Source organism: Hipposideros armiger, unplaced genomic scaffold (genome assembly GCF_001890085.2).
Source record: "Hipposideros armiger isolate ML-2016 unplaced genomic scaffold, ASM189008v1 scaffold_140, whole genome shotgun sequence".
Lineage (NCBI taxonomy): Eukaryota > Metazoa > Chordata > Mammalia > Chiroptera > Hipposideridae > Hipposideros > Hipposideros armiger.
In genome coordinates this window covers 2,125,421-2,149,439 of record NW_017731490.1, presented here as the reverse complement: position 1 = coordinate 2,149,439, position 24,019 = coordinate 2,125,421, and the positions used below count along the sequence as shown (strand labels likewise).

Sequence of the window (24,019 nt, the reverse complement as noted above, 5' to 3'; positions counted from 1 at the left end):
TCGGAAAGGTAAAGCGTTTCTCCTACCACTCTTACCCTCCATTCGGCGTAGGAGAGGTCACATCTCTGTGTCCAGTTGTCAGGGGTTGGGAGGCCTTGGGGCAGAGACATGGAAGCAGACGGGCAGACGTTTCTGTTCAGTCTGTATTGCCTGACAGTCCCACATTTTTAATGCAGAATATTTTGAGGGGGAACATGTTCTGATTAGGAGTACTAGATTGGAAGCCCCATGATGACAGAACTCAGGGTCTGTTTTGTTCACTGCTGTGTTCCTAGCACTTAGAGTGGCATGTTGGAGGTACTGAGCGGCTATTTGCTGAATGGATGAATAGATGAATGAGCATGAGCTGAAGTCAGGCACATGCCCAGACTCTCTGAACACCTTGAGTATTCCTTTGACAAATATTTGTCGTGGACCGGCTTAAGGCGTGGTAGTATGATGTTGACCATGATAAAGTCCCTGCCTTATTTGATTGACTCTCTGCCTTGTATCCTCATGTATGTAAGGTGAGGTGGATATTACTAATACAAAGATTAAAGGCAGATACAGTAAAGTTCTTAGCATAGGCCTGGCACACAGAAATAGTAGCTATTACTTTCTTCTACATACTGATTTTCTAACTTGTTATCTCTTAAGCTTCTTGAGGATAAATGTCATGGTTTTTCATATCTATGTAAAAATACCAGTGGTTGTTAGAAATGCTTAAGAATTAAATAAAGTAGTATATATATCTTGCTTTGTAAATTGTAAAGCTCTTATTAAACATTAGGAATTACTAACAAATTATAATGTAAAGGAACGTTATTGTGCTGTTGTACAATTCCTGGATCTTTATGTTAAAATTTAAAAAAAAAATCTAGTAAGTGCCTGTTAAATCTACTAAGGCAACTTTGAATTGTTGAATTTTCCAAGAGTGATGCAAAGCCATAAAGCAGAAAATACCTCTAAGGTTTAATGCAACCTTAATTGGTCAACCAGACGTTTTCATCTCTCACCCTGGAAGAAAGGAAAGTTTCCTTGAATGTTGGTGCTAGCAAGTCCATTGACTAAAAAACTTGCATCTGTCGTGGATATCACATCTTAAGAACAAAAACTTGAAGTAAATTAGTTAAATGATTTTTGTTTGTTTTAAATAATTTCCCACAGCCTGGGCAGTTCAAAAACCATTGTTGAGAATCTCTGTTATAAGTAATTAAAGAAGAATTTAAGGAGGGCAGCGTACACATGGGTGGCTGGAAGCTGTCAGTGTAGCAGCCAAGCTATGGAATGTTTGGGTAAGCTTTCCTCATCATTTTTGATGGTCATTACCAGATCCCACGGGTATGACTTGCACTGGGTTTTGTAACCATAGGGACCACACTGTCGCAACCCGATTTGAAAACCTCCAGGAACTTTCCACTTGTTCTCAGATCAAGCCTAAATTCCACTGCCTGACTTCCAAGGCTCTCCAGAGTTTGGTTTTGCTTTACTTATTTAACTGCATTTTTCTCCGTTTGCCCTTGTCAACTCTGTGAACTATCTCCAAACTTCGGTTAGTTTTGATTCTCTGTACTTTTTTGTGTCTCAGCACACACACACTCTCACACATTATTTTACCATCTTTTCCTTTCCCTGTCATTCTCTCCACATCTGACCTTTCTTTAAGATTGAGATTAGGTCCTTTGTTGTCTACGAAGTGTTTCCTTAACCGGTTTGACCATCTCCTCTTCTGAAATGCTGCAAGACCGACCAGCTTTATTAGCATTTAATTAAAGTAGTACCTTTTAGTGATCAATTGTCTCCTTGGTCTTGTTTCCTGAACTAGATTGTAAGAACAAGGCCATGCATTATCTTTTTGTTTTTATCATAGCCCCGAGCTTAGGGGAAAGTTCAGTAAATGTTCATAAACTTTTTACCACCAAGTCAATCAGAATGGAAGCATAGTTTATTTTGAAAATGGATACTGTGGGATCTTTTGATTAGCTCTGGGTATACATCAAATAAGCACGATAAAACTGTTTTCTACAAGGGTCCTTGTAGCACTTTTTAGTTAAGAGTAACTGAAATAGACTCAAAGGATTTAAAAATTGATTTGAGAAATTATATTCAAAATGGAAGGCCTAATATTTTAACTATTCTGTGTTATAAATCTTCATATTACTTATGAATAGTACTTAAAATTTGCTTCTAAGGTTTGTATAATAGGAAAATATAAAGTTACATGTGTGATTTATAAATACTACATATCTATATTTTAATATGTATATTCCAATACTAAACCAATGCTTTCTACTTCTTGTTTTCGTTTCTCATGTTGTGGTTTTGCTGCTTTTAGTTTTTTGGTGCCTTTGAGTTTAGAATTTTAGGTGAGTGCCAGACAGTAATGAAGACGATTGGAGGAAGAATCCTATTTTAAGGACCTTGACATAAAGTACCAGAAATTGTTTTTGAAAACTTATTTAAAGTAGTTTTCTATAATTTAAAGGAAAAAAGGGGCACACTGTAAAAACAGTAGGTCATCAGGGTTCTTCTTACATGTGGGGAGCAGGAATTTACAAGTCCATCAAACTTGGTGACGTGGGAAAAGGTAAAAATGTTTTGCTTCTCTGGAGTTTATATCCTTAAATCGGGTCCCACTGTGATTTGGAAGAGGCTCTGTGATTACTGTTAAAAGATTGTGATTATCCAGGAATACACGGAGAAGTCTGGGTTGAACTTGGCAGTGAGCACAGACAGCACAGGACCTGGGAAAGGATAGGACATTCAGGGTTCTGGGGGGAGGGAGCAGGGCTGCCGCTGGCTTCTTTCCACAGGGGTGGGGTGGAGGGCCACGAGGAACTAGACAATGCAGAAAAGCTGGAATACCGGTGAAGAGGAGTAACATTGTGATAGAGGTGTACTTTTAAGCTTGATCCTTAGAAGCTTCCCATCCACTCTTCCAGTCCAAGTGCTCAGATATCCCATTCTACACAGGGACTGACCATGTTTTTCTCATACCTTTTGCGGCTTCATGAAGAGCCACTTAAGACCTGGTAATGGATTTGAAGTTCTTCCTATATGTAGTAGAAGCCACTGGTTAGTTTAAGTAGAGAAGTAAGTTGCTCATATTTTCATTTTTGGTAAATTACATTTCCTGCAGGCTGAAGAATCAGGAGGAGATCTAGAGTAAATAAAGGTAGTCAACACCCATCAATTGAATAGGTACATGGGCTAGCTATCACCTAATAATGTAATCCACGGCCGTTAAGCTATTTACATAACCTTTAAAGTTTGCTTTCAGCTGATGGTATGTCTCTTAAGAGTGGAGCTTATGATAAAATACAATTTCTTCTAGAAGAGTATTGTGCAATGTGGGAGTCAGAGGTGGGGGGAGGCGTGTCATGTAGCAAAATCTCCTGGGGGACTTTCAAACATATTCTCAGCTTTTCCCCTTCAATTCAGGCCAGAGTGAAACACTGTTACTGATGGGAATCAGCGATGATGTTCTCACATGGGGAACCATGACACCAGAGCATATCTTCTAAGAAGGCAAAAATATTCAAAAAGGGCATAAATGGCCACAGAAATGAAACAGAATTTCCTTCCAGTTGATTCTTGTTACAGAGAGAAATTTTTGAACTGCCCGAACAGGTTTTGTAGATAAGCACGTTTTAGTGTGTTTGTGTTTCCTGGATAGGTGTGTTTTTGTCAGAGTTCAGATTTAGGGTGCTGGAGAGAAGAAAGTTTCTTCATTCAGTGTATTTGCATAATAAAAAGCTCCAACTAACGACATTTTGATAATTCTCACTTTAAATCTTTTTGAAAAAGAAAGAAGTTAAACTTTTTTCATGACCAAAGTTAAAACATAATCTGAGTACTAGTGGATATTCCTGTTTGGTTTTAAATTCTCTTGTTTTCAGCACATGCTCAGAAAAAGGGTTAATCTCGAGACCACAGGTATGGACAGGTCTAGGTATGTGATCTGTTTGGCTGTTTTGCAAGGTGCTATAAATGCTGCCAGAGTGTAATCTGACACCTGGTAGGCCCAAGTGGCCAATGATGGAAAGTAGAGAACAATGTGAAAGAACTGGAATTTCAGGTCTGAGGAGTGAGTAATTGCAGCCTGCCCTCAGAGTCCTGGAACTGTTCACCTGCATGTCAGCAAAAAGGTGAAAGCAGAGAGAGAAGTCGGCCTGTTTTGTTTGGATTGATCATATTGATTTTGTGGGGGTTTTTTTTTCCCTTAACGTGGTTGAAGCTAAGGTGAGCTTATTCAGATTTCCAAAAGGCCTGCTTCAACTTTGCATGTGTCACCAGAAGCCTGACCCTGAGACTTCCTATTTAAAAAAAAAAAAAAAAGTCAGTTTGTGCTTCATTCACATGAAATTAAAACTACTTTTGAAAAAGCTCTAAATAGTTCACTTCTGCTTGCCTCCCCTCCACTTGCCATGAAAGATGCCTAAAGCTGGTCAGCTGCTTCAAAGATACTGGTGGTGGGCTGGTCAAGTGGCTCAGTTGGTTAAGAGCGCACTCAAGAGTTTGAGATCTGAGCAACAGTGGTTCAATTCCCGGCCCGAGCTGAGCAGCCGTTGAGCTGCCAACCGGTGGCACGATGGCTCAGCTTTAAAAAAAAAAAAAAAAAAAAAGATACTGGTGGCAAGCTATATGGTACTTGTATGGATTCAAAGAAGATACTTTAAAACTTTTAAATTTTTTTCTTAAATTTCTTGAATATTTGAAATAATGTAAAGGTTGGAGTGTAGAAATATTTTCTTTTTCAATTAAGTTATGAGAACCCTGAATACAGTGGGGAATGATTTGTTCCTCTTGTGACATTAACTTGTATCTTTTCCCCTTCTATTTTGTGTATAGAGTACGTGATTTAGAGAAGGCCTTATAGTGAGATTTGCTTTACAACTGCTGTCATTTTTTGTTTGTTTCCTTATTCATTAGGAACTGAGAGACTACACTTGTTTGGGGGATTTTCAAACCTGGTTCCTTAAGTGTACCTACATTTGGGTTTGTTATCCTTTTTTCCATACCCACAGTTTTACATGTAAGTGACAGTGATACAGTAATACTGTATTTAAATAACTAGCAAGAAAAATGTCACTAAAATTTTATTTTAAAGTATTTTAATGAGTTATTTAGTTGTGATAGCTTTATTAAAAGGCTTAATAATGTTTCCTTTTTGACCCGGCAGTACCATTTCTGGGTATTTATCTGAAGAAATCCAAAATGCTAATTCAGAAAAACATATGCATCCATATGTTCATTGCAGCATTATTTACAATGCCAAGATATGGAAGCAACCTAAGTGTCCATCAGTGGATGAATGGATAAAGAAGAGATGGTACATACAGACAATGGAATATTACTCAGCCATAAAAAAGAATGAAATCTTGTCATCTGCAACAACATAGATGGACCCAGAGGGCATTATACTAAGTGAAATATTGGGTCGTCTGGAAAGTCATGATGTGTTTTTCTATGTTTTTCAATGCAAAAATGCGGCATGACTTTCCCAACAACCCATTAGGTCAGACAGAGAAAGACAAATACCACAAATTCTAATACTCATATGTGGAATCTAAAAAATAAAATAAATGAGCAAACAAGACAAAAACAAACTCATAGAACATTTTGATGGTTGCCAGATGGGAGGGGGTTTGGGAGGCTAGGTGAAAAAAGTGAAGGGATTAAGAAGTACAAATTGGCAGTTACAAAATAGTCATGGGGATGTAAAGTAAAGCACAGGGAATATAGTCAGTAATATTGTAATAACTGTATGGTGTCAGATGGGTACTAGATTTATTGGAGTGATCACTTCATAAGTTATATAAATGTGTAATCACTATGTTGAACTCCTGAAACTAATACAATATTGTATGTCAGCAAATTGAAAAATAAAAGAATTATTCTAAAAAAGGTTTCCTTTTCACTTTTTAGGCTGAATGAAGAAGGTGTAAAGCAAAATGGTATGATATGCTAGAGCTTGGGAAAGAACAATAATAGTAAAATGTTAAGATTTAAAGCAATAATAGAAAAATATACAAACTCCCCTGCTGCTTCAGTTGTTCCGGGTAAAAATACGATTGAAAATGATTTAACAGGCATCAAGAGTTTGCATGAAAGAGTGTAGAGACCTTTGTCACACGTATTTGTGTAAGGGATTTCTTATTTTTCCAGATATTCTGCGAAAGAAAAATACTAATGAAATTCTATTAATGTAGATAGAGGGGCATGAGTGGAGAAGTGGGCTGGGAATCTGGGCCCATGTTGCTTTTGTTGCCGTTAACTGGGTGTGTGACCTTGGACAAGTCAGAGAGCCTTAGCCCAAATTCTTTAGCTGTTCAGTGAATGCATTGTCCTAGGTAACCCTTAGATCTTTTTCAGCTCCTAAATCATGATTCTATACTTTCAGGTTGAGAATGGGCAGACCATTGGAAGACTGTACAGAATTTATTTTGATACTGCTGATTTATTATTTTCATTTAGGCTGGGAGGTAATTTAAAACATTCTACCATATTAGAAAAAAATGAAAAGCTCTAACTATGTTCTCTTATACAAGAATTTCAGTCATTACAGTTTATGGGTTTACCATTTGCTTCTCATTTCTAATTTACATAACATCTTTTCTCTCACTCTCCTTATTCTATTTTCTTTCATTTCTGTTGTATTTCTTATAACTTTTTCCAAATATACCTGCTTTTCTTATGATAGGCATGTCTATATGTTGAGAAAGGTCGTTGATTAGGTTACCACTTCATGTAAAATTTTCTTCAGGTACTTGGCATCCGGGGTTGCTAGAAAATTCCAGTTCTCTAGATACTCCAACCCTATAAATACACACACACTCAGTCTGCATACTTTTTTAGAGGTAGTCATTCAAATTAAAGGCCGCCATTCAATCACCCCATTGTTCTAAGCTGATGAATTTTACCTTCTTTGGGCCAGAATTGTCTTATCTAAAACCGTTTGCTTTTTTGTTTGTTTAATTGGTTCTCTTTATCAGTTTTCCTATTGAGTGTAATGAGTTGGTGGCCTAGTAGCTTCTAAAGGGTAGTGATGACTTTTTTTTAATATTGTTATGAATTAATGGGTTTTTAGACCTTGTGTTTAAAACCCTTTTGAGAGAAACTTAAATTTGTATTCAATCGGGGATTAAGAACGCAGCTGTGAGAAGTATTAAAAACTGATTTTGACTATAATATGTACTTATACTGGAAATCTTTTATAACAAACACACATTAACCTCTTGAATTAGTTATAGTAGCCAGTAACGTGGCTGAGGGTTTTGTGTTTACAGCCAGTAAGTTCATTTTGTTTGGAGCAGGGGCATGATGGAGCTTGGTGCCAGGCAGAGTACTGGCTAGCCTTGAAGCAACTGGGTTTATCAGACCGTCAAATAGTTAGGCCCGGGAATAGAATAATACTTTTGTTGATAATGGGTTCTGGTGTTCTTTGTTGGTGTCTGGCAAATAGCTGTGGTAAAGAAGACTCCCAGGGAGTGTGAAAATGAGAATGATTAGCTACCTGGCACGCACCTGTTACACATTTTTTTTTTTTTTGTTAAAGATTTTATTGGGGAATTGAGGGAGGGGAACAGCGCTGGGGATTCGGGGGAAGGGGAACAGACAAGTTGCTGTCCTTTGGTTCTTCAGTCTAGTTGTGGAGGACGTCGCTTCACTGGCCTATGTTGGTACCATCATTGCGCTCTTCCCGTGTGAGGCAGATTGGTCGTTGGCCTCTGGACGGCCGCTCACGGCAGTTCTTGGCAGCTCACACCAGCTGCCGGCTGCTCATGCTGACTGACAGCCACACATGGTAGCTTATGGCAGCCCACCGCAGCAGGGACGGCAGCCTATGCCGTCACCGGCGACTCATGGCAGCCCAGCTCCAGGTTGAGCTGTTGTTCACCATCTTAGCTGTAGAGGGCAGTGTCACTGGTCCTCATGTGGGATCCGAATCGGGGCCCTGCTGCTTAGAGCTGGCATCCCAGGCCAGCTCTTAACCAACGCTCCACCGGCGGGCCTTGTTACACATCTCTTGTGCTATACTTAGACTATAATGAATCTAATGTTTATTGAGTAAAATTTATGTGCCAGGCATTCTGCACATGCATTCTGCATCTCATCTTCAAAACAACTCTAGATTTTGGTGTTATTTATTATACCCATTTTATAGAATGAGCAAACTGTGGCTCATACCTATTTTGCAAAAAGAGGAGGCTGACACTAAGTAAAATTACTTGTCCAAGGTCACAGTGCAGAAAGCTCATACCTTAGTGGTCTGACTCCGGAGCCTGTGCTCTTGTTTTGTTTTACTATTTCACCTTAAATCTGAAGCTTATTTGGGTGATAAATAGTTAGGAACCTTCTTGCTGAGACACTCTTCTGGCGCATCTTGAAGAGTAAGAATATGGTCCTGGCCCAGTTGAAAGATAGTGAGAGCCAGGGAGGGAAGTTTCTATAATTTGGTAGATGCCCAACTAGATGACCTCTCAAAACTGCAAATGAGTTAACTGTTTATGTCTTTGTGTTGAGTGAAAAATTTTCACTTATCTTTTTTTCTTGTTATTTTTAAAGACGAAGTGACACTTTTAAATGAAATATGTTTGAAAACTATTAAGACGGCACAATATTCCTGCTTATAACATATGTAGCTAATAAAACCTTATAATTCGTTAGAGTAAAGCAGAGGCTTTTTTTTTCTCCTCAATCTGAGTAGCCATGGTTTTCCACACTAGAGCAATTTTGAGGAATAAAATGACAAGTTCAGTTCTGGACATGTTTTAGAATCACTGACTTTGAGGGGCATTGAGGGTGGACTTGTCTAATAGTCTAGAGAGTGGATTTGGAGATCAGGAACTGAACTAGAGATGGGGATTTGTTGTTCTGAGTTGATGTATGTATTTACTTAGAAATCTGTGTTCTAAACTATGGCAGCATAACAGATTTGGGGAGGTTTGGGGGCCAGGCTGTATGTACTCACGGACAGAGTCCTGATTTAGGAGGTGGATGCTAGTTGTAGTTCTGTTGTGCTTGCAGACTGTGAGACCTTGGACACAGAGACTCATTTTACTCATGAAACTGAACTTGCTATAGCTGTCAGTCTTATCTGTCACTGAAAAATTCTAATACACGGGGCTGTGTTATTTAAGTATTTCTGATATGTATAGGTGGTAGACCTCTGGGTACAGAATCAGAAAATTTCTTCCCAGGAACCACCTTGGTGCCATAGGTTGTATAACTACTCAGAGAAGAGGAAGCGCAAAAAGGGGAAAGAGTGAAACGAGACAGAGGGTCAAAGGCCTATTTAAGCCAATAACATAATTCAAGGGCTTTTCTTTACTGACACATTTTCAGTGAGGAACTGCTATGTAGACATGAACAAAAGCTACCCACCCGAGTAAAGGGGTCTCTTGCAGTGGCCACAAATAGCTCAGTGAAACGGGTAGTCATTTCAGTTTGGGTTTACTGCTGCTCGTTGTTAGCGTGTAGTGTGAGGTCTGAGTATGTTGATTGCCTCTCCTTGTTTTTGAGATTTAAAAAAAACATTTATTAAAGCGTAATAACAATGTGGAAGTGTTAGTAAGAAAAGGTCCGTGATTGCTGTGGAAAAGAAAGTGAAAGTTAACTTTCCATAGATGTGTTCACATTGGTCATCGGTACAGTGTCACTTTGTATTTGCCAACAAATGGATTTTGAAATAGGTTTTTGGAATTTACTCTTTTACAGAGAAACTTTTGTATCAGGAGACATCCCTTAATTCTGGTTGTACTTTCTTACTGTGGTTTTTCAAGTTCAGGATAATGGCTTCCTCATGATCAAAGGTACTAAAATCAGAGCATTTGAGATGTTGCCCCCTGGCATATGTCATCAGTTTGGCTCAAATAAATTCTTATAAAAATTCTCTCTAAAAAAAAAGTACCAGTCATTCTTTATAAAGAATATATGTAGAAATAGCTTGAATAGCTAATGACAGGTTTTAAAAACAGTATCTGCCATTAATATAATTCTTATTATTACTGTGAGCACACGGATTTGGTAGGTATAAAGAAATTTGAGACAATGGTACTTACCCAGAGAGGCTTTGCTCTAATTATCTCTGTGCTTGGCACATTGCTTTGCAGCTAAAAGCCGCTCAAACATTTCCCCAGTTGTATTAGGAGGACATAGTTTTCAGATGAGAGACTGTGTACCGTGAGTGTGAACTTTTTGGTATGGTCCATACGTGCTGTATTTTTGAAGGTCCCTATAGGTCGAGGCAGAGTGGTTGGGAATGGTATTTGAGTTGAGCATTGAAGAATGGAGAAGGTGTGCATGGCTGCTCAGAGGAGGGAGAGGTATTCCTGGAGTGGGAATAGTAGGAGTTGAGAAAGGAGGCAAGACATGATGTAGTATGTGTGCAGGACAAGAGGAAGGCAAGCCTAGTGTAGAATAATTGGGTTGGGTGATAATTTAAAGGAAAAGATTGTAAGTAACATTTGTCCAAGGTCATATGTATGTCTTATTTTATATGTCTGTCTATGATCAATTTAGGTCAAAGTACTTTTTTTCCCCCCTCCAGATATGGTACATTGCTCAAAAACTACCCAAATGTGCTAAAAAAATATCCACCGTTGGAGTTAACTCATTGTTAGAAGGGGTGGGGTGGGTGGATGAGTGCGGGGAAACTGCTGGGTTAGAATTCAGTGGGTAGAAATATCACTTGTACTGTATTGTTAGTCATCCACGATGACCCCTAGAGTCCAGAATATATAGGGAATTCATTGGCTTTCCTGAAATAGAAAAGCAAGTATATGACTCGGCTGCACACACGCGCTGGGTTTAACTTTCCAGGGAAACGCACTCACCAGCCCAGCTTCACTCCTGAACTTGTCTCTTTAAAATTAAATTGTAGATGCTGTTTAATGTGGTTATTTTATAGCTGTCTTTTCATTCACATTTATGTGACGCAATATTTAATAATATTAAGATAAACTTTTAAATTAAATTTTTCCTTTTCCTTTTGTTAGTAGTGGCAGGGTTTTGTTTGTTTGTTTGTTTGTTTTGTTTTTAATAGGCATACATCTTTTGGGAGTACTTTTTAAGCATTGCTCCCTCCACTGTGAAATTGTTTTCACTCTGAAGTTGCGCTTCTGTTTTTCTACTATTGTAAAGTGCAGTTCTTTGCATGTTCTAATTTGCCATGACGTGGTCAAGTGCTGTTTCCTTCCTGTTGCTTGCAGGCCTGTGCTAGAGATAAGGATACATTTCAGTGCATTAAAAACGAAGCCACTGAAGACAGGGTTAAGCACGGTAAAGCCTTCTGCTTATCACAAATCTTTTTAAAGAGGAGAAAGAGTAGGCTTTAATTTCTGCTTATTTTTAAAAGCTCTTAAAATAATACTTACTAAACTTTAACTGTTTTAGACAGATTTTAAATCCTTATGTATATTAGGCCTAACCAGGGATACTGCCTGAATGTTTGTACTGAGGCAAAAATACACTACGAAATTTCTCATGGAGTAGCATTTCCTATGTATGTGGTTTGCTGGGTTAGTGGAAAGAAGAAAATTGTTCTTATGTCCTTCATTGCAACTGTAAACCTAGTTATTGCTGGGTGGATATATGTATATTTTTTAATATTTGGTACTTGAACAGTGTTTTAGGGTACTTTAACTGGGGGGAGGGGAGAATGGCTTCATTTTCGGTAATGAGAGGTGATTTTATCTTAGCCGGAATGAAATCTTCCAAGAAAATATATAACTTAAAAAAAAAAAAGTCTATGTTCATTAGCCATGTTGATTTTGTTTAAAAACATTAACAAAAAAAAATATTTTGGAGACAGTGCCCTTGGCATCAATTGTTATATTCTAAATGGGTATGATTGCTTTTTCGTAACTAAAGCTTTTGTTTTTCAGGCCAAGAAGTTGTAGAGAAGAAAAATTTCAGAAAAATTGCCTCAGTTTGAACAGGATATTGGTGAACCAAGAAAATTTGAAGCACCTTCCCTAAAGGAAACCTGGGTACACAGTAACTTCACAGACTTGGCTAAGGGATTTTCACCTGGCTTGTCACTGGATTCTCCTGCCGGATCCTTGAACCCGTTTGGAGGTTTTCTCATGTGGATCTAAGGGGAACGCTTTATTATGGCTGCTGTTGTCCAACAGAACGACCTGGTATTTGAATTTGCTAGTAACGTCATGGAGGATGAACAACAGGTATGAGACCCAGAAAAAACTGGATTTTAATAACTTTATTACTAGATTTCTCTATTTGTGTCAGAAATTATTTACTTGAAAGACAGTGGGAGAAACTTGATTAATATAAAAATTTAGATATTAAAAATGTGGACGTAATTGTAATCTTATGTTTTAAGTACTTGTTAATTTGTTAAGAAAGAATCTTATCCTTAGCTTTGATGTGGTAACAAGGAAGTAATACTTTTGGGGTGGGGGTTAAGCTTGTTTTTCTGTAAAATGAGACTTAAATACCTTAAATAATTATTTCAAAGTACTTTGAAAAGTTCTAGAGGACATACTAACAAGACAGTTTTTTTTATTTTTTATATTGTATATGATGGGTGATTGTAATAGTTGCTTGAAGTAATACCGTTTTAAGGATGCGGCTAATTAATATTTATAATCCTGGGCTATTTTTTCAAGCAGATAAAAAGATGTTAGTAGTCCCATAGTCATGCATCATTTCAGTCCAAAGCATGTGACTCTGAGGAAGTTACTTTACTTCTCTAGATCTAGGTTTCATCATCTTTTGAATGAGGGGATTGAACTGAAGAATTTCTAAATTGGCTTTCATTGAATGAATCCGAGATGTGCACATTACTGTTTCTAGAATGTCAGAAAGATCCAAGAAATACTGAGAAAAGGATCTAAATTAATTCCAGCCCCACCCTTTTTTGGGTGGGGGGAGGGCTAGAGGTTCTTGGGACTTTATAATTTACTTCATTTTTAAACAGGTTATATGGGCACGTAAGACATGATGCAGGAGAAATGGTGTAAATGTTAGAGAGACTCAGTGTACGGGGAAAATATTTTGAAGACTGGTAGGTTTAAAAAAACCCAATAAAGTTCATTTATATACTGAGATAATCCTAACTTCAAATACCTAACTTTAACAGGTCAATTATAATGTGTCTTTTATTCTAAATCAGCATGGGCTTTGGGTAGGGAGGAAAAAAGTTTGAGGGAGAGGATGGCATGGTCCCAATTAAAAATACGTTAATAGTTATATGGATTTAATCTAGAGACAATAGAAAAGATGTTTTAGGAGGGGAAAGTGTTTTGAATTTGTGTTACAGCAGGATGTTTCTGTGTATGCTGAGGTTTGAAAGCAGTGTGTTTACTGTGCAGCCCTCTTTAGATGAAAGATCCCAGGCTTGATGTGGCGAGGTTTGTTCTCGGGAGGGGTGTGGCTGCAGAGGACAAAGCTCTAAGCCACCCACTGGTGTGCCCCTGTGCAGTAGCTGTGACACACTTTTGACCATGAGAAGCAGATTCTGCATTCTGGTGCAGCATTCATGTGTGCATATAGCCTCACAGGAAGTTGTGTAAAATCATACTTACCTTCCTGTGGATGATGTACCGTAGTTTGTTTATTGGAGAGGTTATTAACGTCTTTGGGTAGGGAGATGGTGCCCTTAAGCTTAACATCAGAATACACACATCATTATTTTCTTAAATTATTTATTTTTATCAAATGAAAGGAATTTACGTTTCGTGCGGGTATTATTATAAGGACTTTACAAATATTAAACATACGAAGCAAATATTATTATCCCTCTATTCCAGTGAGGAAATCAAGACATAGTGAGGTTAAGTGACTTGCCTAAAACCGTACAGCTAGTAAATAGTGGAGCAGCAAACGGCACCAAAGCCATTTGACTCTCACGAATGATGTTGAATCCTCTTGCAATGATATATGCCCATCTTACTGTATTATAATCAGTGTCAAAATGTTTGGAACAGTTGGTCAGGTTTGCGGTTCTTCAGTCTATGGCCATAAGCATAGCAAACTTAACTGATGCATGTGGGGCTGGATACAGTAGTGTCAGTCTTATTAGCATCTTACTAACCTGTGCTTCTATTGGGTTGTTGGAAAAGTCATGGCGCATTTTTGCAACAAAAAACCAAAAAATCCGTCATGACTTTCAGACAACCCAATACTTCCTGGTTTGTTTGCTTATTAAATGTTTTTTAATTTTAAAGTAATACCATGCCAATTATAAAAGAAATCCCCTAATATAAAAATATGTAAAATAAATAGTGAAACTCTCTCTTCCCGCTCACTCCTTAATCCTATTCTTCCCCCAAAGATACCATTCTCAACTATTTGATGTTTAATTGTTTTAGACAAAGGCCTAAACAAAAGAACAGTATATGTACATGCAAACCTACGTACAGCGGTTGTTCATAAGATACAAATGAAAGTATGCCAAACCATTGATGTGACTTGTTGGTTTACACTTAAGTATCATTTATTTTTTCACATGATGGATGGACCATTATTTATTTTACCAGTCTCTGATCATGGACAATTGGCTATTAACAGTATTTTGCTATTATAAACAATATTGCAATAAACATCCTACTTTGGGTGTAGTTAAGAACTCAGATATTGGAGTCAGAACACCTGGGTTTGAATCCTTACTCCACCTCAGTGAATTTGAGCATGTTACTTAATCTCTCTGTGCCTTGATTTCCTTGTCTACAAAATGAGGATGATAATGACAGACCCAATCTTCTAGGGTCGTTGTGAAAATTGAGTTGATACGTAAAGCTCTTAGAACCATGTTTGGCACAAGGTTAATGTTCATTGAGCTCTGTCATTTTGTTACTGAATTTCTGTGTGTGTAATTACATATAATAGTGTATTTTTGCACATTTGTATGATTATTTCTATTGGATTTCTAAAAATAGATTTACTAAGTTGACTAAAAGCATAAACATACTATCAAGGCATTCTTCAGAAAGGCTGTATCATTTTCTACTGCCATCAATAGTGTATTTCCTAAACCATCTCTAACATATCTTTGCTTTTTGGTCAGTCTTTTCTGGTGAAAATTACATTTTACTATTTTAATTTGCATTCCCTTCACTATTAGCAGTGAGGTTGTTAAGTTGTTTGTTAATTTTATCTAATTTTCATTTGAATTTCCTTTGAATTACTTACTAATATCCTTTTGCTCAGTAGGATTTCTTTATATATTATGGATATTACATCAATATCATTGTTTTCTAACTAATTCATTGTACAGTTAATGATTAACTCTTTTTTTGTGACAAGAGGCAGATATTTTGCCCATCTGATACAATCATTTAACAATATTTTTGCCCTATAGAAATTGTAAATATTTATGTTATAAAATTTACATTGGTCTTTTGTTTGTTTTATTTAAGTTGTAATCATCTTTCAAGATCTTAAGACAAAACATACTTATTCCAGAAATTTATCCTAAAAGCACCACTTCAGGAGTTAACTCTATCCTGTTACTCCTGTATCACTTATTGTCAGTGTCACACAGTTGCCACATTAAATTTGCATATATACATTACAAGTTTCTCCAGGTAAGAGCTAACCTGCTTGAAGAAAGGGAGCGAGGTTCCTCCTCTCTTGATATCTCCCAAACATTTACAATCATTTATAATACATTTATTGGTTGAGTCTTCTTAAAGACTTTTCTTCTTCCTCTTACTTCAGTTAAAATGATGTGGATACATAACGTGCTCAGTTACGGCCCTGGTCATATCAGAAGACCTTTGGACGGTGAGAGGTCACGTCCTGCCCCACAACTCGCTTGACTGCGGTAGAAATTTTTCTGAGACCTATTTGTCCACATTCTCACTTAGTACATGGGCAGTGTGGCCATGTCACCATAGTTCCAAGACCAGAAACACATATTCATGGAGTCTTTTTTCTAATATGTATTTTTAAAATGTTCTATTGTATGTGTTTAGTGAAAACCACCTCAAAATAACTTAAAAATTGTCACTGACAATAAAAATTGGTAACTACAATATGGCCTCAGGGATAGAAAAGGCAGCCTGGGGAATATAATAATGTAAATATTTTTTAGGGGGCCAGATGGACTCAAGTCTTGTTAGGGAGGCCACTTCATAGTCGGTGTAGAGGCCTGACCACCGCACTGTATTTCTGAAGCTGTTGTTGAATAATATTGTATGTCAACTATAATTATATATACATATAGTCATGGGACGTGGAGTAGAGTGTGGGAATGGGGTCAATGGAATTGTAATAGATAAGTATGATATCAGGGGTAGGAGGACAGTAGATGGGAGAGGGGGGTTCTTTCTGTGTGAAGGGTGAAAAGGATAACTATTGCATTGTTCTGTACCCCTGAAACTAACAACAATAAAAAAAAATTGTCACTGAAATGATAAATAAATAATATCCATTAAATGACAGTGATCACATTTATTAAATCTGGTTGGTAGGCACATGGTTGCTTTTATTTTTCTGTCTACTCTGTTGTAGATTTAAATTAGTTTTCAAAAAAAAGAAAAAAAAATCAGAAAAACTAACCTCCAGATAAGAGTTTTCCTATTTCTTGGGAGACTCCTTCAAATTACAGAAGGAGTTTTTAACATGGTTGTATCTTGAGAATGAGGTTGTATTCTGTAGTCTGAGAAAATACACAGAAGAATATAGATCCCAGCAAGCTGCCATTTTTCAGCTGGAATGGTAAAATTCTGTTAGGTCGGGTAAGTGTGCCTCACAGTTAGAGTAGAAGGAGTGTGTTGATGGTGTTCGATGTGTAACTCGTTCAGCACCAGTGGTGCGGTGGACAGGAAGTTGGAATGATGCTGTTAACCTATACGTGGAAACGGTGGATGCTCTGTTATTTACATGCAGTTGCAGGTTATGTGGGTCAGCCTGTTTCTGATGCCCTTTTTTAAAGTCTTGGGCAGATCAAGCTTATCAGATCCCTTAAGTTTGGCCAACTGTAAAGCTAACATACAGAGGTCATGTGTTTCTTACCTGTAAGCTCTTATCTAGAAAAGCCTTAGAAGTTAGGCTGCAGAGCCGCCAATATAATCCTGATTATCTTTGGGAAAAGTCTGACTTTGCATAAAGCCAGAGGTCTTCTTCCGGTTCTGTAAAGGGACAACCCTGCCTGTGGCCTAATGTTTGGCCTGGCTTATCTCCTGCCAATTGGCGACAAGGAAGCTAATGGTTATTATGAAGGGGGAGCTGGTGGGGGGAAAAGTAGAAACTTATTATTATTCTGTTTGACAGAGCCTTCCTTTAATGTCCCCAGCCACCACTCAGAGGCCCCAGGACAGCGTCTTAAAAAAGAATATGGATGAGATCATTGCATAGGGCAGGACACGGACTAGAAGAGCTCCAGAAACATTCAGTGATGAATTCTAGTAACTAGTGTCTACTGAGGATTTTGTCCTACCCACCGTGCTATGTGCTTTACGGGGATTTTCGTATTTGATTCTTACAGTAGGCGTATGAAGTAGGTACTTTAATTCTCACTTTATAGAAGAGTAAAGTGAGGCTCAGAGAAGGGAATCAGCATTTGTATTTATCCATTCTGTATCCTTTCCCCAAAATGCTATTTTTAATGAGGTTTGTGTTGGTCAGTTTTTGTTGAGGAGACAGAATTAGCAACCTCTGTTCTCCCGGGAAGTACTCGGTCACCTAGAGCAGCCTTGCTGGAGAAATATGGAAGTTAGGACCTCTTTGATGCATCTCAGTTTAGCTATGTGATCATGAAAATTTTTGCATCCTTTTTGTTTCACTTAACACATAACACATAAAGGACAAGCTATTTTATAAACAGCGTTACTTTGTTACTGGCCTTTTTTTTTTTTTTTTTAAGCCAGGGTCACCTTCAATACTATTTAGAGAATATTGATGTCCTTTGACTTGGTGAAGTAAAAAGAAAACTGATGGTTAATGGTTTGTTAGACTGTGGACTTAACAAGGGATGCCTTCAGTCATGTTCATGAATCTAATACACCTGATGGTAGATGAGTTAGCATACAGACAGGATTTTCTTTTTTTAAAATGCAGTAACCAAAATTCTCAATATTAGGGCAATTATTCTTCTTTTATTATTTTTTTTGGAAAGAATTATAATGTAGTGACTGGTAATACATTTGTGAGTGTGTGTCTGTTTTGTCTGTTCCCACCTGACGCGGAGCCCTTAGGGTATGAGGCAAACCTAGGGAAGGTGCTGGGAGGTTGTGGGGAGTGGAGTTGGGGGAGGAGAATTTTTCTCTCCTAAAAACGATATTTTAGGCAATGATTTAAATATTTATTATGGCTTTGTATGACCTGTGCACTTCTCCCATTACACCTGATTTCCTGGTATGGGCAAAAACCACAAACAACATTTAGGAAAAACTTCCATTTTAGAAAGCAGCTTCTGGGAAGCTAAGGTAACTGGTAATTCCCCCCCCCCCTTTTCCTGCCCAACACATTAGCACATTCAGAAAGAATTTGGTATTAAAGATTAACCTGGGAGGTGACTTTTAAAAAATTGATTGATTTGTGTGCATCCAGATAAACTGTCTACAACTTCAGTGTAATATTGAATTCTGAAAATTGATATTTCTTGTCAAATAAGAGTCTGTGTGACGTGGCTCAAGTGTCAGGTGGAGTACCAGGCACTAGCTTTGTGAATTCAGACGAGTTTTAAATTTCACTGAGCTTTGATTTCCTCCATCAAAAATGATAGAATTACCTCCCAAGGTTCTCAGCATTAAATGCTTATGTAAAGCTTCAGCTAGAGCCCAGTACAAAGGAAGTAGTCAATAAATGAGGCAGTTACTGTGTTAATGACGTGAGTTAAAAAAAAAAATGCGTTAAAAGTGTTTTGTGTTCCACTATTCTCTGTTATTACTAAATTGTTTTGGACAACTGACATAATGAAGGCAAATTTTATGACTTGGATACCAGTTAGACAAATTCATTCAGCTTTTTTTCCTAATGTTTTCTTATTTTTTCTTCAATTTTTGAGAATGTGACTGGCTTGGTTCAAGAATAACCCAATAAACTTGTCACTCAGGGTTTTAAAAATCTGGCAGATTTGTTCTGTGGGGGAGCATTCTTTAGCATTATAACATGTTTTTGTTTGACTTAAAAGAGTTGTTTGATTTTTTTTTGGAGTGACTAATTTCTATCATTGCCTATGATCAGCTAGCTAGTATGACCTTTCCAGTTTGGAAAAGGCTTTGTTGTAGCTAAACTGCCTATATTCAGGAATGCCTTGCCTCATTTTATCCTATGATTTGTACGTATATAAGATTCTTGTCAAAGTTCATCTTTTAGAAGTAGGAATTTCCTCTTTAATTATGATTTTACTTAAATATTTATATATAGAATCTGCATGTTTAAAAACATTTATCAATCTGATAGTGACTGCTGTGTGAACATTTAAACCTGGTTAAAATTTACTACACTTCCCAAAAATCTACATATTTTTGTTTTTACCTCACAACTAATTCTGTTTACACTTAGACACACACACACACACACACACACACACACACACACACACCCACACACCCTCACCCTACTCTTCCTCCCCCCCAATATATTAAACTTTTAAAGTAGGCATTCTAATAAAAAAACTAAGATTGTTTTCAGTGATTATTTTACTTTTTGAAATTCATGGCCAAGTTGTAATTTATCCTGGTTGAAAGAAGAAAAATCTGGACAAAGACTAAAGAAGGCCAGTTGTCATGAAAGACCTAAACTGGGATTAGATTTAGCTAAACCAACTCCTTAGGGGTTTACAGTGGAATTTCAAACATTATCTCGGGGAAGTCTGGAGAAAAGAGCATTTCACTTAGACCTTGCTGTTTTTCATGGTGCTGTGCAAGGGAGTAGTTAGGCTTCTTCAGAAACGTTTGTCTCTTCTAGAGCCAACAGAAGAAAACAAACCTTTTTAGCTGTAGCTCTAATACAGTATGTGTGTGTGTGTGTGTGTGTGTGTGTGTGTGTGTGTGTGTGTGTATATATGAAACCCAAGGTTTAACTAAGATGAAACTTTAGTATCTGTAGGGTCTGTACTTGTAGTCTGTTGTAGCGGTGAGCTTGTGGACCTGGAGTCAGATGGCCTGGCTGCTCTTTTCAGCTCTGCCTCTCTCGCAGATTGACCAGGGTCAGCAGGACAGCACAGTGCAGCGGGGATTAAGTGGGGCAAACCGTTTGAAGTACGTAACATAGCATCTCCTTTCATCATCATTACACTACTACATCGGGAATACCATTTTATTTTTATTCTATTAAAGAACTCTCTTAAGATAGAGACTGGAGGAGAACACGGTACACACACTATAATGAGTTCCCTTTTCATCAGATTAAGGATGTATTTTGACTGTTAATTACCAGAGATTTGAATCCTTTTTCCCTTATACATACTGAGCCACTGGCTATAACAGCATTTTTATCTATGCCATGCTATTTATGGAAGGCACATAATCCATAAAGCCCTAGTACGTTGAAGACAGAGAGCCGCTGGAAAATGAAAGGACTGATAGAAACACATAAATTTTGTGCCCTGATGCTCTTTTGGATGTTAACCTCTATGCCAAGAAAATATTATTTGTTTTAATCGTGATTCAAGTATAAAAACAACACTGCCTAACATTTGGTATAGCCCTTTATAGTTTACAGTCTTCTCCCACATATACCTGGGTTCTCACAAAGCCCCCTGTGACCCAGTATTCCCATTTTCTGTAGTAGAAATTATCTCTTTTATTGCTGGCTAAGTAGAACTGCTATATTAGATTCTGTAACATTCCTGGGACAGAGTCTCAGCGGCACCCAGAGTGTTGTTCAAAATAACCCAGTTTCTTTACTGAAATTATTTGGATTCCAATTCTTACTTAATAACATTCTCTTGGTATATGTTAGTGGATAAGTTATCTTATTAGCTGTTTATTTTCTGATTAATTTTCTTGACAGTTCTTGATTTGTTCATTTATATTTCTGTTAAGAGATGCAGAACTGTATGGGGATTTGATATGTCATTCGGGCTACTGCATTGAAGTATTGGGTTGTTGGAAAAGTCATGTTGCTGTTTGCAACAGATGGCACTAGTTCATTTTTGGAAGTACTAGAGTCATTCGCATCTGTTATTGCTACGTCATTTGACAGCTGACAGCTCTAGCTTCATTCTAAAAAGAAATTGAGCGATTTGGTTGAGTTTTGGAGATTTTACAAGTTGAAGATGGCAGACCAAACTGTGCATTTTTGCCATATTTTACTGTTTTACTTCCATAAAGGGAAGAGCGCATGTCAAGCTTGTGAAAAGTTGCATAAAGTTTATGGTGACAATGCTCTACAAGAATGTCAGTGCCAATGATGGTTCACGAAATTCTGGGCTGGTGATTTTGATCTCAGCGATGCTCCTTGGTCAGGGAGGCCCACTGAGGTTGATGATGACAAAATAAGGGCATTGATCGAGTCAAACCCATGTTACACGACACAAGAGATTTCAGAAACATTGAACATCCATCATTCAAGCGTTCACGACCACCTGAAGAAGCTGGGATGTTTAAGCAAGCTCGATATTTGGGTTCCGCATGAACTCAAAGAAGTTCATTTGACGGTTCATATAAACATCTGCAATATGTTCATTAAACATGAGGACAACGATCCTTTTTGAAGCGACTGATAACTGGTGATGAGAAGTGGGTTGTTTACAACAATGTGGTGTGCAAACGGTCTTGGTCCTGACGTGATGATTCTCCTCAAACGACATTGAAAGCAGACATTGATCAGAGGAAGCTTATGCTCTCAGTGTGGTGGGATTTTAAAGGTGTCGTGTTTTTCAAGCTCAGGGAACCAAACGATCAATTCGAATGTATACTGTCGGCAATCAGACAGTTTGAACGAATCCATCATCCAGAAACGTCCAGAGCTTGTTAATTGTAAGGGAGTTGTGTTCCATCACGACAATGTGAGACCACACACAAGTTTGATCACCCGTCAAAACTTATTGGAGCTTGGGTGGGATGTGTTGCCACACCTATCATACTCACCTGACCTTGCACCGTCAAACTTCCACTTGTTTCGTTCTCTTCAAAACTCCCAGCTTGTATAACGTTCAATTCAGATGAGGCTGTAAATCAGCACCTTGTTCAGTTTTTCTCAAATAAAGACAGGTCCTTCTATGAACGAGGAATTATGAAGCTCACTGAAAAGGTAATCGAACAAAACGGGCAATATATCATTGATTGATCTTTGTTCTTTATATAAATAAATGACCTTTGAAAAACATAGACAAAATACGTCATGACTTTTCCGACAGCCCAATGTTTCTTAAGTTTTGGAATGGTCGCAATCAATATTTGGTATTTTGTTTAAAATGAAAATGCACTAATAGCAACAACAAAATAAAATAACTGAGGAAATTGCTAGGGAACAATCCCCACATATATAAAACTGGCAGATCCAAAGACTTTCATAGGTAAGTTACTTTAAAATTGTAATGAATCATTTTAACAGTTTCATTTCAGAGAGAGAAGTGACTGAATTCATTTTTACAAAGCCAACACAGCACTGATACCAAAACTGGTACAATGCATGCACACCCATTAACAATGGGCTGATCTCAAGTGGGTATGTTGTTTAACTGTGAGCAAATGTTGATTGCCTCTTACCTTTGCCCAGGTCCTGTAGGTGAACTACATTTTCCCCTTTGATCCTCACAATAACCCTGTACAGTATGACAATTTTTATTATCCTCGTTTTATAAATAAGGAAGCCTTTATCCAGAGGCATCTCAGAGGTTGAATGAAGGAATGAGTGTTGCCCAAAACAGAACTCTAAATAAAGTGACAGCACCTCTATTGGAATTGAGTCCTTGGCTCAGGAAAGCCCAAACTCTTAACCATTGTGGTAGAAGAGATATGAGATAAAAGCTATCTTGAAGGGAGAAGAGAATCTGGAAGAATATTAAGCAAATTGTCTTATTTATAGTGATTATAACTGGGATAAGTAGGATTTTCACTTTCTCTCAAATACATTTAATTATTTAAAAAATTTTAAACTAGATCCATGTACTACATTTTTAGTCAGGAAAACTTTTATAAGCTAGAGCAGCGTGGTGGGCAATACGTATTGCAGCTACATAGAGTTTTCTGCCATTTGTGAAAACTGCTTTCCATTCTTCTTAAAAAATAAAGACTAGAAGGGATAAGCCCCCGTAAAGAGAGCTTGTGTTAATCAATAGAAGTATTCTCACTTGCAGATAATGAGGCTGTTTTAATGACAGATTTTCCAAAGTATATGTAGAGAACCTGGCTATGAAGAACCCTTCACAAAAACTTAGTGCTTGCCCTCGGGAATCTGTTGCATAGCCCTGGCTTGTTTTGTGTAATCCATACATTTCGGAAATCATTTAAAATACACTTTGGAAATTGGTTACAGTGGTAGCTATTGGGAAGGGGAATTCCATGGAAAGGGGACAATAATGTTTTACACTCTTGGAATATAAATATTTTCATATATTCCCAAAAGTAATTTTTGAAAATGTATCACAGGGACTTGTTTAAAGGATTTTAGTTTTGATTCATTTTGTTTACCAGTCATCCTAATTTTCTGTGTATATATCCACCTTGATGTGCTATGTCTAGAGATTTTTAAAAATTTTACCACGGTTTATACAAGTGAATGAAGGAATACCATCATAGTATCTGCTCTGGTCCCAGTGTTGTCCTCCAAAGTGGTCTGCTTTACCTCTGCCAGGAGCAGTGCTCAGAGCTGAGAGAACTACGGGATAGTGGGTTGAAGACATTTCCAAATTCTGTCTCAACCATCAGATGAACCTCTGCTTTTTAAACTTTTTATTGAAGTATAGCATAAATACAAAAATGTGCACAAATCATAAGTGTGGCATTTGATAAATTTGCACAATGTGAACGTACATAGGTATCCAGCTTTTGCTTTCAGTGGAAGCTAAGTGGTTGTTGCTGAGAGTAAGTACCGTATTTGCCGGCGTATAAGACGACTGGGCGTATAAGACGACCCCCTAACATTTCCACTCAAAATACAGAGTTTGTTATATACTCGC

General features: G+C 37.6%; 1 protein-coding gene across 1 annotated transcript in view; it reads left to right on the top strand.

The window, feature by feature from the left end:
- Nucleotides 1-11,186: 11,186 nt before the first annotated feature.
- The window catches only part of ELF1 (E74 like ETS transcription factor 1), a 50,095-nt gene continuing 37,262 nt past the window's right edge, over nucleotides 11,187-24,019 (top strand). Inside the window, exons 1-2 of the mRNA XM_019650385.1 lie at nucleotides 11,187-11,262; nucleotides 11,868-12,167. Of these exons, the coding sequence (XP_019505930.1) occupies nucleotides 12,096-12,167 (72 nt within the window). The 5' untranslated portion in view covers nucleotides 11,187-11,262; nucleotides 11,868-12,095. The remainder of the gene's footprint in view (nucleotides 11,263-11,867; nucleotides 12,168-24,019) is intronic.